At 43.1% G+C, this 14859-nt stretch overlaps 1 protein-coding gene across 1 annotated transcript in view; it reads right to left on the minus strand.

Annotated features, from left to right (window-relative positions):
* Nucleotides 1-1145: 1145 nt before the first annotated feature.
* mosmoa (modulator of smoothened a) overlaps nt 1146-14859 on the minus strand; it is a 37115-nt gene continuing 23401 nt past the window's right edge. Inside the window, exons 2-3 of the mRNA XM_056288556.1 lie at nt 7750-7962; nt 1146-1662 (exon numbers count right to left, since the gene is read on the minus strand). Coding sequence (XP_056144531.1) covers nt 1478-1662; nt 7750-7962 — 398 coding nt within the window. The 3' untranslated portion in view covers nt 1146-1477. The remainder of the gene's footprint in view (nt 1663-7749; nt 7963-14859) is intronic.

Below are 14859 nucleotides of genomic sequence, written 5' to 3' on the forward strand. Positions count from 1 at the left end.
CTATAATAGTCGATACAGTCTGCTAAAGAAAGTAGCTTATTGAAGAAGTTATTGCACCTCCAATACTGATATGCAGCTCCATAGAGAATCAACTGGAAAATATGTAAAAGCTTACTGTGCTTTGTCATAATATGAATACAAGTGTAAAGATTCAGAGGGTTATTATTACTATTCACAGACTCCTACTGATTGGCAAAGGAACTGGTTCTGCATGTGCATCTGTACCACATTACAGGTTAGTCTTAAACGCTGTAGGCTGGAAATTCACTATTAACAGTTAATATATAACAGTTGTACATGTTTGCTCATACTTATTGTGCTGTCCTACACTGTTGCATAAGCAATGTATGTCTATTCTTGAATTGAGTGGCATTCCTCTTTAGAACAGTGCATGGTTCCTTGATCTGTTTAGGCTCAGGGTACAACTGTGCTCAAGAGCTCAGGGAAGGTCATGCCAGCCCCCTGCATGCAGCCCTCTCTCATCTCCTACCTGCTCCTCCTGGGAAGAGGCTGCTTTGATAAAATAAGCGAGCACACCTGCACCCTTCCTGTCTCTCCTCGGCAGCCTGCGTGCCGGCCTGACAGCTGGAATCACAGCTGCTCGGCTCGGCCACACACCTGGGGGACTCCCTCTGTAACAGGCAGGAAAATACTTAAGCCAATCTGGCAGGTTCCTCCTTTCCCTTCTGTATCAACGTCGTCAACCATTCAGTGAAGAAAAGGAAAGGGAGGGAGGGGGGATTTAAACAAAGAACACAAAATGTACAACCAAATAATAAAAAATAAAAAACACACACACACACACACACAACTGAAATAGTTAAGAGAAGCCAAAATTAGCAACAGGAGCTGTAGTGACGGCAACGGATTCTTACTGGGGGGATGTGAGCGTGTGCGCTGAGGGCCAACAGTGGGCAGGGCAGGCGGCCAGGAGTTGAGCTGGGGGGAGTGGTTGTGGTGCGCCTCAGAAATGTGCGATTATGGTTGTGGCTGTGGTTGCCATAGTGGCGGCAAGACGATGCACGGTAGTCGCACAGTCTCGCAGCGACACCCCCTTTCCCAATTCGTGCTCCCCTGCTCGCTCGCTCGCTCCCTCCGCACGTCTGTCTGCCTACTGCCCCCTACCCCACCCCACCCCTGTCGTGCTCCAAAAGTGCAACACCAACAACAGAAGACGATCATGTTTTAAATAAACAGTGGCAGGGTGCTGCGATGGCCTAGGCCATGTCGTGTCCACATCCCTGTTTGTTTTAATTTGTTTATTCAGTTCTCGTCTTTTTAATTGTTAGGAACTCCATGGCGCGGTCCCTTGCTGCAGACGGACAGATGATCAGAGGTTTCCCCTGGGTCTGCGAGAGTTTCTGGGGATGGTTTTTTTTTTGTGTGTTTTTTTTTGTCGTTGCATGTGTTCTTTCAAATTCCGCAAATTCTTCAAAACCTCCCGTGTCAGTCTACAGGAAGGCTTTGTAGAGAGTCCTCAGCCCGGGAGACAAACCTTCCCTGCAAACAGCAGTCCCACTATGGTAAAGAAGATGGAGAGGACAAAGAGAACGTAGGAGGAGCCCACCACCGTATTGTTTGGCAGCTTGTATGGTTGGCCCCCCACTTCGTTGATATAGAAGCCAATTGGGAAGATGAGCGCTGCCATGCAGAACAGGATCACTGGGGAGAGGGAGAGAACAAAAGAGAGAGAGGGAGGTTAGTTCATGTCATTCAGTGTGTCATGCACTTCGGGAAAGACATTACTATGGTTCTGTAATCCTGCCTGGCATCATTCACTTCTGTAATTTTTATATCTATCTAAATCCTACATACAAACAACATGAAACCGATTGCCGAACTGATATCAGGGCGGAGCTCGGATGAGTCGCTGAGGTCCACTTGAAAATGGCAGGAGGTAAAATGCTAGATACCTCGATGCGTAGAAATCACCAAAAGCCATTCAATACAGAACTCCATTTTTGGCCTTTTTTCCCTAGTCAAGATACAAAGAGTACATACAGCAAGTCACTCTGCATGAGCAGGAAGCAGAGTCTTCAAAACCCAAACTGAATTGAATTTTAGCAAGTCCGTCAGTGCTAGATAACAGAACCTTTATGAGAGGTCCGAAAAGAGCAATTAAACAAACTGGAGTCATGATGTACACCAAAATTAGACGTGTGAGTGTGTGTGTGTATGTCTCTGGCAGGAGAGGGGAGATAAGAGAGGAAGAGAGAGGGGCCCTTAGAAGAAGCAACAGACGCTTTGAGTCTCTATCAATTTGTGCAAAGTTGATAAGCTGTCAGAAATGAACATCTAAGTGATTTCCCCGTCTCCCAGTGCATTGCTGCCAACATAGTACGACACGTCTTGAGCGGTTTACCTCACACTTGCGTTAAATGAAAACATAACTAGTTCGCCTTTTTAGTAGAGGGACGCTATGCTTTGAGGCTCCACTGTGATAAAATAATCATGTTGACCATGTGGACACTTATCCCCGAATATGGGGTTTTAAAAACCACGGTCACCAGTGTGTAAAAGGCTGCAGAGAGCTGCCAGGGGAGGTTGAGGGCGATAAAGAAAGTTGACTTCGAAACAAACTGAGCCATCATTGATTCAGAAATCCCCCGTCGAGAAGGCAATTCCATAATCCACTCAGCCAGGAAGCGTCACTTCAGACCAAGAGTGAAGCTGCACACGCTTGCAGCTACTTGGGCCACGGTGATCAAAATGCACTCATGCCGACAGCACAGACACAAGGCAAATAAATATATATTCATTTGCACACAATGTAGACAGAAACAAAGCCCGTGCAAAACACACTAAATGAAACTTACTAAAAAGCCTGGAAAAAGAGTCAGACTCATGATGTGTGGTCAGTGCCCTTAAGTCCATCATTTAAGACTTGAAAAGACTTGAAAAGGCAATCAAGGTGACACATAAAGCCAATGACTTGAAAAGCTAGCTCAATATGGCAAAACCAAATCAATTAACATAAATTCAAACATGGGGGGGGGGTTAAGGGAACCGATTAACTGGTTAAGGAGTCCTTGTTCATGTGGCCAGGCTTAGAACAGGAAGCTATCTTATTAAAAACTGGATTTAGATTGGAACCACAAAATATGAATTCGAAAACTGTATAAGGATCTGTCAGCTTTCGACTGCTTAAAAGACGGGGATCTTTACTGCGTCTTTATGCCCTGACACGAAAAATGACGCACTCAAAGAACGTTCTCTCCCCTAACGTTTTGTGGAGAGACGAGAGCTGCCGTGGGCATTATCACTGGGGCCTGCCATGGTCAAGACAAAAGTATGACACGTCCATAGGGACCCATTAGACTAGTGTTTGGATCACATGTTGAAAATCAATACAGAGGAAGCGCTTGTTGTGATGCAGTACTCCGCATGTGGTATGTCACTGCTTTTTCCAACAGCAGCAGAGCGAAGGGACCATGAGTGAAGTCATTACAAAGCTTCATCATGTGGCTTAGCCCGGGTTACGAGCCGTGTTTTCGGATAACAGTGTCACCCTTAATAAGAATTACCCCCTTATTCTCTCCATTTCCTTTCAGAATATTACAGGGAATTATTCCGGCATCCAGCTGACTAATGCCACACAGATGACTTCCCACCAGGCAGCAGTAAAACCCACGGTGTGACTCCGGTGAATTATTGCTCAATAACAAGGCTAAATTTGAAATGGAATCTAATAATAATGCTCTGGTAGTTTGATTTGAATTGTACGATAAAAGGGATTTGAGAAAACAAACCCTCTATCCTTGGGGTATCTTAACAGTCAGGCTTGTTTCACCAAACACAGGTGACAGGAAATCAAAAAAAAAAAGCCTGGGTCTTACTCTGGAAAAAATAGGGCAACGGCTAGCACCGCTTCTGTGTGTGTCTTTATCTCGAGAAAACTCATTTGCTTGAGAACAGCAGGTTCCACGGGGACGACTTAAATGTAAGGTATTGGTGGTGAGACTGAGAAAAAATGTTTTATGTGCCGGTGACGTTCCCTATTATGTGCACAAACAGGTGTTGAGAATGGTAATGAAAAATTGAAAAACTCACTTTTCAGCAACAAAGCATTAGGTATAACTGCAATTTGTTTGCCAGTTATTTGTGGGGGGGGGGGGATCTAAACCGCTGTATTTTTTTTCTGAAAACATGTCCCACATATTCAAAAATGCCATTATGAGACCAGTTTTGCCATGAGCAATTAACTAGCAAGGACCACACCATCAACAAGATGCGTTTAAATTATTTATTGAAGAAAAATGATTGATGTGCGTAGTTCTTGCTAACTGCATTTTGGGGAAGCTTCGTAGGGAATCCGCCGTAGCACCCCGGCAATGACGGACCTCCACAGGACCCTATGAAGGAGAGGAAAGAGGAAGGGACAGAGAAATAGGGTGAGGTCAGGTGGGGGCCTAGAATAAGACAGTGAAGAAATAGGGTGGGAGGATGCAGAATATGACAGCAGAAAGGGAGGAGAGGGTTAGGTGGGTATTTATAGGAATGCCGGAAGTGGCATGGTTGAGGTGTGGTCCTGCTCCTGAAACTGGCTAGATAAGCTTCAATTCACTAGCAAGAACCACACCACCGACAAGATGCGTTTAGAATAAGATTGAGTGGATCTGAGACCTTTGGGCTCTGAATGGATATAGCAATGACATGTTTGGGAGGACCAATGGCCCAAGAGCTGTATGAGACGTTACGGGGTGCCAAAGTAAAAGACGGGTGTAGGCTGATCGGATTTATTGGTTTTTGTTCCCTTTCAGTAGATTACCAACGGTTATCATCTGAGAAATAAGATAAGTCTGAAATGCAAGTGTGGTGGCGTGGGTTGAAGTGAATGGTTGAAGAAGTGAATTCGGAGCATCTGAGGTAGCAGAAAAAAAAGCAACAAGAACATGGCTTCAAGAGTTTGAGCAACGAGAGGAGTGCTGTATCTGGAGTCGATGCTGAAGACATCGATGAGCAGATTTGTATGTACACTGGAGGGCAAATGAGATGAGAAGTATTACTATGGCACAGGCACTGATATTTTCCTTCACACCTAGCACACACACACTGTCTCTGGTTTGCCAACGAGCAAATTGACCACTACTTGGCTAACCTGATTAGCCAGGCAGACATGGCTGATATTTACGTCTGTCCCATTTCTTGCTCAGTGTGTTTGCCCACACAGGGCCAGAAACACTGGCTCACAGCCATGACAGCAGAGGGATGCTGGGTAAAGTAAGCTAAAGTACAGGCAGAACTACCTGGCTCAGCATTCCTCTTGCTAGCTTAGCCAGTGAGTTAACTGTAGCCGTTATCACATTAGCTTACGCAATTAACAGTTCATGAGCCTCTGATTGCCATGGCCTTCTGTCGTCTTGTGCATAAACCGATGAAGTGCTGGGTCATTACCTTGCTCACCTGCTGCCAAATACATCAGCTTGGCTGTCGAATCCCACAACACAGCTTAGTTGTGTTTATATTAACTTCTATCTTAACTAGTGAGGGTGTACAGTACATGATTTGGGGACTGTAGGCTGTAGTGTATGAGGGACTAGAGAGGTACTGGTGTGTGTGTAGTGTACAGGGAACAGAGAGAAGCCTGTGCTAATCATACAAAGATGCCCATTCAGGTGCTAGTGGCCTGTGGCCAGTTACGACTCCTGGACCAGACTAAAGGCCATCTTCTACTCTTCATCACCTGTTAGCCTCAAATGACCCACCCCAGTCTCCTTCCTGCCATCAACTCTCTTTCGCTCCATTTCTCAATTTCTACTGACATACATATCTCACACAGCACTTTCCGCTCTATGTTCACTGTCACTTGACCTCTACGAACATGATCATTCACTCAGTTCTCCCTGCTCTAACCTTGTTTCCTTCTCAAGGTCTTACTCCCTGCCTTGTTTCCTCACTCACCCTCTCATCTCCTCCCCCGCAATACCCACAATCCCTTATTATGAGCCACACATCAGTCCAGATAGGTGCAGTGTTCAGCATCGCAGCTAGATTTAAAGCAACGTCAGGGAAAAATAGACACCCCCCACCCCACCCCCCCTCTCTCGTCCCTCTCCTCCTCTGGAAGCAGGTTCTCAGGTTACAAGTGATGCTTTTCCACCTCTTCGGACTTACACTGTCTCATATGGTAAAATTCTCTCTAAGACCTCATGTGGAAGATTTTTTTTTTTAAAAAGAAAAAAGCCGTACTGCCTCTTTTACATGTAACCATTCACCATGATGATCTTTATCGGATCGCCCACAGAAAAGGGGCTTGAAAGACAGACGCAATACTAGCATCCAGATATGGCAAAAAGAAACACAACAGCAGACAATGGTGATGATTACTCCCTGTTGCCACAGCAACTTCCTCACTTGCCTTTCAGTGCGATTCTTAAAGAATGACTCAACACCTTCCAGTGTAGCTTGTGACTTGTGATTTGTACTCTTGGACTTGAAGTATTGTTGTAGACGTAGAGTGATTCACCAAGTGTTTGAAAGTGATGAGTGACTGCTACAAAAAATTATTCTAAATTTGCTTTAAGCCTCAGCTGGAGAGCCTGAGACATTCACTGGGCCCCTACTGAAAACTAAAGACTAGACTCCCTTTAAAGACTAAAGCAGTCTCAAAGCGATGAAAACACAGACGTCTTTCAAACAGCTGTAAGTACTACTCCGTCCCTAGCAATCTCTCAGCCTCCTCCTGCCTATGCCATCTGTGTGCGCTAGAGGCTATTTATTCCCTTAACTAACCAACCAATCAAACTACAACCACCCACACAGCCTTACGAAACAAGCCTAGCCACAGTCCACGGGGCGCACATGCTGAGTTATTGAGTGGTGAAGGTGCATCTGTATAGAAGTCCTGTTTGAAAAAGAGGGAGATGAATGTTCAAAGTAAAGCGGCAGAGAAGACACTGTGGCACACATGCCACCCACTCAGTTGCCTCTGGAGCTGCATTACTCAATCGATAAGCTTCGGGAAAGCGGAGTCGTTGACTGTGTAAAAATGCTCACAAAAGTGCATACGCAATCACACACACCGACACTTGCACTGTCTTTGTATGCAGGTGCAGTATATTACAGCGTATATCATATACACAAACTATAAACACACGTGCAAACATCTCTTTGTATGCAGGTATAGTACATATATATTATACTGTACACATACATGCAAATATACATACACTCTGAGAAAACACACAATCTCTACAGACTGCATCTATATCGGCAGAAATGTACCTAACCGCTGGGCTAAAACCAATACCGGCATATCCAGCTCCATCGTCTCCCCTGCTCACCTCCCACACCTCTTTTCCACCCCTCTCTATTCAAGAGACTGAGTACAGCTGCAAATGCTGCAAATGAATATACTACTAGTGTAAAAGCTGTTATTCTTCGTACCTCATGCCATGAAAGAGACAAGACCGAAACAGGGTAGCACAGTAACAATCATCTGCCATGTCATGGTGGGCTATGTGTATACAGGTTTTCTTTCCAACCCAACACTAAAACCCATCAGTGATTCCACCGATCAGTCTCCCCCTGTCTGGTTGAAGGTGTGTCAGTTGTGAAAACAGCTGGTGTAGTGTTGGTTTAGAAAGAAATCCTGCATACAAGTGGCCTTTCATGGCACATGACTCAGTACCACTGGAGTAGAACGTCCACAGAGAATCCAGTCTTTAGCGGATTATGTAAAGGATAAATCTTGTGTAAAAACTAGTCTGTTTAAAGTTGATTTCAATGAGCATGGTCTGGCCAACTTACTGCCAGTGAAGGCGATCCAGCGGGCATATTTGGTGGCTTCACGGCGCCAGTGCGATGCCACTAGCAGTCCACAGGTTACGGTGAGGGAGATAATGCCCATGATGATGAAGAAAAGTGTAGTGACCCATTCTGGGGGCAGCCGTGGGGGGATACAGGTCCGGTCTCGCCCGTGGATGGTTTGGCACTGCCGGACTAAACCAACTGTTAGGGCTCCTAAAAAAAAGACAGAAACAAAGACTTGAATTTTAAGAGGGTAATGTTATGATTCAAATATATGCACATAGAAAATTGCACAATCAGGGTTAAAAAAAAATAATAGAGATGATTTGTCAATATTAATGCAATGCAGCTAAAAAGCAGAGACGTACCACATTTTTTGTCAGACCACCACAAAATGCACATTAAGTGTTCAGAAAATTCATTCTAAAATGGCTCAGAGCTATGAACTATATCGAGCTGAATTAGCAGTCTGTCACCTGAGAAATGGTCTTATTTTGGCCCATGAATTCTCTCCACACCTCTATCTATCTGCACTGGGGCATTCATGACTGCTGCATTTAGTAGTTGTCAACTACTCCCAGAAAGTAGTCAAGTAGTCGATTAATCACGGGACAGATTTTTTTTTTCACCCAATAACAATGATCATTTCTTGTTAGAAAGGTCTCAAATACAACCAGTAATGGGTTAACTAACAGGTGGAAACAACCTGGGGGTAGATGAATAGCAACGTCATCGGTTGGCTCCGATAGGCTGTTTAGAAATGAGATGCAATCTGATTGGACTAAACCCCCAGCAAACCTGTGTGAGCTGGAGAGTTTGACTGTAGTAAAAACGTGATTGTTTTCTTTTCTTTTTTTTTGGATTTTTCCCTTTTTCTCCCCAGTTGTACTTGGCCCATCACCCCACTCTTCCGAGCCGTCCCGGTCGCTGCTCCACCCCCTACCACATGCCTCCTCCTATGCATGCGGAGTCGCCAGCCGCTTCTTTTCACCTGACAGTGAGGAGTTTTGCCAGGGGGACAGCGCGTGGGAGGCTCACGCTATCCCCCCCCCCCCCGGACAGGTGCCTCGACCGACCAGAGGGGGCGCTAGTGCAGCGACCAGGACACATACCCACGTTCGGCTTCCCACCTGCAGACACAGCCAATTGTGTCTGTAGGGACGCCCGACCAAGCCGGGGGTAACACAGGGATTCGATCCAGCGATCCCCGTGTTGGTAGACAACGGAATAAACCGCCACACTACCTGGAGGCCCAAAAACATGATTGCTTTCTTGCAGCTGTTTCGGTTTAACTAGTGACTGTGTTCTAGTGAGTTTCAGATGAGTGCATCCGTGGTTGTCATAGTGATGGCAGCTGTTGAAAAGCCTAAAAGCTTTAAACGATCTTACATTGAATGTTCAATACAGTATATATTTGTCTGGTCCATTTTGTCCTACATTACGTAAATTAAACGGTGTCGCCAACAAGAAGCATTTACATTTTGTGAAGTTACTTGTAATGCGGGGAAGAACAGATTAGCAGAGAAGCTAGCGTCTAATGAGGAATCTGACACTATAACGCAGGGGTTCCCAATAGGCGGCCCGCGGGCCACGTCCGGCCCGTGACGGGTTGATTTATGGTCCGCGAGAATTTTTGGAGAAATGCCAGAAGGACGATTTTTTTTTTATTTCCCGGACTAAACTTTTGACCACTACTGTATGTGAAATAATTAATTTCTTAGTAAAAGTAAGACTAGTAATATATCGAAAAATAGATGAAAAATCTCTGTTTAAATTATAATACCTGCAACGTATCGACACCAAAACAAACTAACGAACAACATGCTGCTGGAGGTTGAGTGGCCCGTGGTTTTAAAAGTGGCCCTAAAAGTGGTCCGCTATGAAAAGTAATTTGGGACCCCTGCTATAACGTTACCGGTTAAATGACTGAATATGGGGCACTTTTCAATTGAGGATAATGGTATAAAATGCAGCTTCACTGCCAGCTGCGGTATTAAACACAGACGAGTTTTATATTTAAAATAGATTAAAGTAAAATCAAAGGCTTTTAGGAGGACACTACATGTTCCGTTCGTGTTTTCAACAGCTGCCGTCACTTAAGTCACAAGTTAACACGGTCACTCGTTAAACCGAAACACAGGGCTAGCGGGAGTCTTTCCTTCTCGAAATACTTTAAATTCTTTTTATTTAACATAGCATAACGTAGAAAATTATTCTTCCAACAAATATACGTTGGAACCACAGCGCCCCCAGCTGCGTATCTGGTGTGGATGCATTGCCACTGCTTTATCAAGTAAAGCCATGTGGAATTTTTTTATAGCCCAATATATAAGTATGTCTCAAAGGGCTGTACATATAATAAAACAATAATTACCAACATTAGTAAAATATATAAAAATGTACAAAAGTGAGATAAATGACATAAAACAAACAATGCAATACAGAAAAACAATAAAAAATGTGTAAAATACAGTACATAACCATGTGCATATAAAATTGAATAGATAAGCTGGATCACCGTAGTTTAGTACTTAGGGCAGACTAAGTGAGGTTGAAGACTGATGCAAATAGAAGCGTTTTGAGTTTACTTTTGAATGAGTCAACTGAACTAGCCTCTCAAATTTGTATAGAAAGACAATTCCAAAGAAGAGGGACTTGGTAAGAGAAACCCCTGCCACCAACTGATGTTTTATTTATTTTTGGAATAGTCAGGAGACCGGCATTTTGTGATCGTAGAGCCCTAGCAGGTATATGAGGAGTGACTAGATGTGATAAGTAGGATGGTGCAACTCTGTGAAATAATTTATAAGTTAAAAGTAGAATCTTGAAGTCAGATCTGGGATGTACTGGAAGCCAATGTAATGAGATAAGAGCAGGGGTAATATGATCAAATTTTCTAGTCTTGGTTAATAATCTAGCAGCAAGTTGTAATATGCTAATAGTTGATTTAGGTAAACCAGAGAAAAAAGAGTGTTACAATAGTCAAGCCTAGATGAGACACATGCATGAACAAGTGTTTCAGCATCAGCCATGGAAAGAATAGGAAGAATCTTCGCAATATTCTGTAAATGGAAATATGCAGTCGCTGTAATATCGTTGATATGTGTTTCAAAAGAGAGATTAGGATTACATAGGACACCGAGCTTTCTAGTACTAGGGCTTTGTGAAATTACCAGCTAGTACTGGAGTAATTACAGCTAAAATCAGGGTGAGATCACTGAATTTGTTTCTAATCTGCTTTGGACCAAGAACTAATATTTCAGTCTTCTCAGCATTTTAAAGGAGGAAGTTAGATGACATCCATTGTTTGATTTCTAATAGGCATTCCTCCAGCTTCACCAGCTGATGGCAGGTGCCAGGCTTAATGGAAATTTAAAGCTGGGTATTATCCCCAAAGGAAGGGAAATCTAGTTTGTAATTATTAATTAATATACCAAGTGGCTACATGTACATAGAGAAAGCAATAGGACCAAGCACAGAGCCCTGTGGCACACCATAACTGACCTTAATGTGATCTGATGAACAGTTGTTGTGTAAAATAGAGTGAGATCTGTCAGATAAATATGATCTAAACCCGGAGAGAGCAGTGTCAGTGAGACCAATATAACTTTATAGGCAATCTAATAGAATGCGGTGATCAATTGTGTCAAACGCTGCACTTAGGTCTAGCAGCACCAATATTGAAAGAGAGCCAGAGTCCGAAGCAAGCAGTAAGTAGTTTACCACTTTTGTCAGAGCCGTTTCTGTGCTGTGGAATTTTCTGCAGCCGGACTGATAATCACACAGATACTCTACGAAAGGTGATCGGTGAGTTGCTGAGCCACTGCTTTTTCAAGGAGCTTTGAAATGAATGGCAGATTTGTGATTGGTCTGTAGTTGCTGATCAAATCGGGGTCCAGATTATACTTCTTCTTTTATACTTCTTTTAAAAGATTAGGCCACTATGCCACTAATCAGAGAGCTGTTTATTACCTGTAGTAACAGTGGGCTGAGAATTGGGAAAAGGTTCTTAATAAACTTCGAAGGAATGGAAATGTAAGCAAGTAGTGGGCTTGGCTAGAAAGTGTTTAAAGAGAGATTATCTCGGAGAGGATGAGCTAGCAAGAGGAAGGATGTTTAGATGTAATCACATTTCTTCAACTTTAGTGGTGAAGAATGCTATGAAGTCAGTTGCAGTAAGAGAGATGCTACATATAGGGGCAGTTTACAAGTCAGTTTAGGGCCAGTGTCAAAAAGACATTTTGGGTTATTTTTATTATTTTGTATCAGGTCAGAAAAATGTGCCATTCTAGCAGCACAAAGAGCATGTTTAGGTTATTAGAAAATACAAGCCAAAAAGTCTCTTGCTTGATTGTTCTCTTTTATGTTCATGTTTTCTGAGATTTTTGTTTAAGAGACCAAGTGTCTTGATTGTACCAGGGGGTGGTTTTAGTTGAGCTTTCCTAGTAGTTAGGGGGGCAACTGAATTAAATGCGTTCAGCAATGTGAGATTGGAGTTGTCAGTATAGTACTTGTTAAAGCAACAGAAGTGATCTATGGTGGTTACAGCAGACTCAAGCTGCTCAGCGAGTTTATGAATGGTAGTTGAGAAAATATGACGGGTGGTGTGGGTTTCAGAGTGACTAATACAATGCCTAGACAGTGTAACCTTAAAAGTAAGGAAGCAGTGACCTAAAAGGACAGGAGAAGGGGTGAGATAACTAGATCTGAGAAAGAGAGACCACGTGTCACGACTAAGTCAAGCATGTGGCCATAGAAGTGAGCAGCTACATCAACATGCTGTGTAAAACCAGTAGAATCTATGAGATCTAAAAAAGCTTTACTGAGCGGCACATATTTATCATTAACAGGAATATCAAAATCCTCTGTAATTAAAAGACTGTCGATTCATGTCAGTATGTCACAAAGAAAGGTAGAAAACTCTGATAAAAAATTGTAAATAAGGCCCTAGTGGTTGATGTAAAATTGCTAAATTAAATGATAGCAACTTAAGAGTGCAAAGGAAGTACATCAAAAGGACATAAAAACAATGGTGTTAATTGGATTTAGCATTAACGATCTGGAGTCAAATATAGCAGCTATGCCCCCACTTCTTCTTGATTCACATGACACTTGTAAACTAGTGTAATTAGAAGGTTTCATATAAGCCCATAAAATCAAGATGGTGGTCATTTGTCATGTCATGGATAAGCAGACATTTAATGGAAATTGATCTAACTTTAATAAAGTAAATATTTAAAGTAACAAAGTGGCAGAGGAAGGAAAAACGAAGGGCTTAATGTGGATGACGTTATTCTGATTTCGAAAGTTGTAGCTCTTATATTTAAAATCTTGGTTATCACTGATTATGACAGGGATATGACTAGTTGTGGAGGAAATGGTTATCAATACTGTGGAGATTTTCTGGGACATAGCAGCTATCATTAGGAGTTTTAACATTTGAATTAGTAAAAACTGGCTATGAGCCAGCAGGCACCTCTCAATCAAGGGTGGGTGTATTTAGAATCAAAATGAGGTTGTTAGGGTCTTGCTGGGATGTGGGTCAGAAGGAATTAAAAGCTATATAGTTGATGAAATTTGACACCAGTTGCCAGGTCCCTTTCCAGTTTGGATGTACAACCATCAGTTTTATACAAATCATGCTCAGACCAAAACGAATCAAAACAGCTGATAAAACCGTAACATGTTGCTGTACAGAAGTTTTGCAACCACTGATGAGAGGCTAAAAAGATGGCTAAAATGTTCAGATCTGGTTGACATAGTGGGGATAGGACTAGATAGGACAGTTTTTGCTCAGGCACTCAATAGTTAATGCCAATGATTCCATGTCACACTGGAGCTTAATTCATTTTCTGAACATGACGTCATTTGTTTCTCTATGCACTATGACTGTGTAGACCGAAGGGTGACGTTCAATCAGCTTTGGTGAGAGTTCAATAAAGTCAGCTACTTTACCACCAGAAAGGCAGTAGGTTACAGCACCAGGTAAATCCACATATCTTATAATGGAGTCCCCTAAAACCAGAACTTCGGGCTTTGATCAGCTTTGATTTGATCAGCTACAAGGGAGTGAGAAAATGGAGAAACTGGGTCATTGGTGACCTTGGCCAGAGGAGCAAAGCCACCGAAGAGCTGAGGAGAATCATGTTCACCATTGGGGTCAGAGAGGAAGGGAAAGCTTCCTTTTGCTTTTCACCACCTTTGGCTGGGAGGAGCATCCAAGAGCGAGGCTAGTGACACCCCCTTGTGGCCTGGTTGCTGATACCAACAGGGACCGACAGACCGGCTGTTCTAGATCGGCTAAACAAGAAGAGAGCTCCATTTGTCGCTGGAGAAGATCCACGATGAGAAGCTCAATGGATTGTAGCTCAGTTTTTATGTCTGTAATTGCTGATGTCATAGCCATTCTTCAGGAGGAGACTTCAATCGGATGGTCAGAGAGACAGGATCATCAAGGTAAGTAAGGAGTCAAGGTACGTAAAGAGATTCACTCAGGTTATCCTTCTAGTAACGTTAGCTGTCCATTTAGGTCAGATTCACAGTCAGTGTCAGCAGGGAAATGGGGTGTACTGTAGTGTGTCACAAGTAGTCAAGCTAGTGAGATGATCCAGAGGCTGAAAGCAGAAAACAGAAAGAGACTTCGGCAGCAGTGTTGAATTGTGCGAAATGACTCGATGTTTGCTTGATAGCAGCCACAGCAGTCAGAAAAACAATCACCATAAAATAAGATGCTGTGGTCCACATTCAAGGACAACAAACCGGGAAACTGGTTTGTGCTTTCCAAAATAACACTTACCGGCAATGATCCAGCTCTTGACGTTGGTGTAGCTTGGTTCCCAGCTAACCAACAATAGGTAATAACTTTGAAATCCATCCAATTAAGGTTGAGGTCGGGCAGGAATGTAGCCCGGACCCCTAGTGTATTCAGGTCAAGTCAAATTTATTTATAGAGCTCATTTAAAAACAAGCTCAGGAAGAGATCATGTCACTCTCTACTGTGTTAGAATGTCACATGAACATCTCTACAGCTGTCGTCACGGCCACAGCCTGATCACCACAAATCAGATAGATCTTTTCAGGCAATACAGGTTGCTTACTGAATGTTATCTT

This window comes from Lampris incognitus, chromosome 10, assembly GCF_029633865.1.
Source record: "Lampris incognitus isolate fLamInc1 chromosome 10, fLamInc1.hap2, whole genome shotgun sequence".
NCBI lineage: Eukaryota > Metazoa > Chordata > Actinopteri > Lampriformes > Lampridae > Lampris > Lampris incognitus.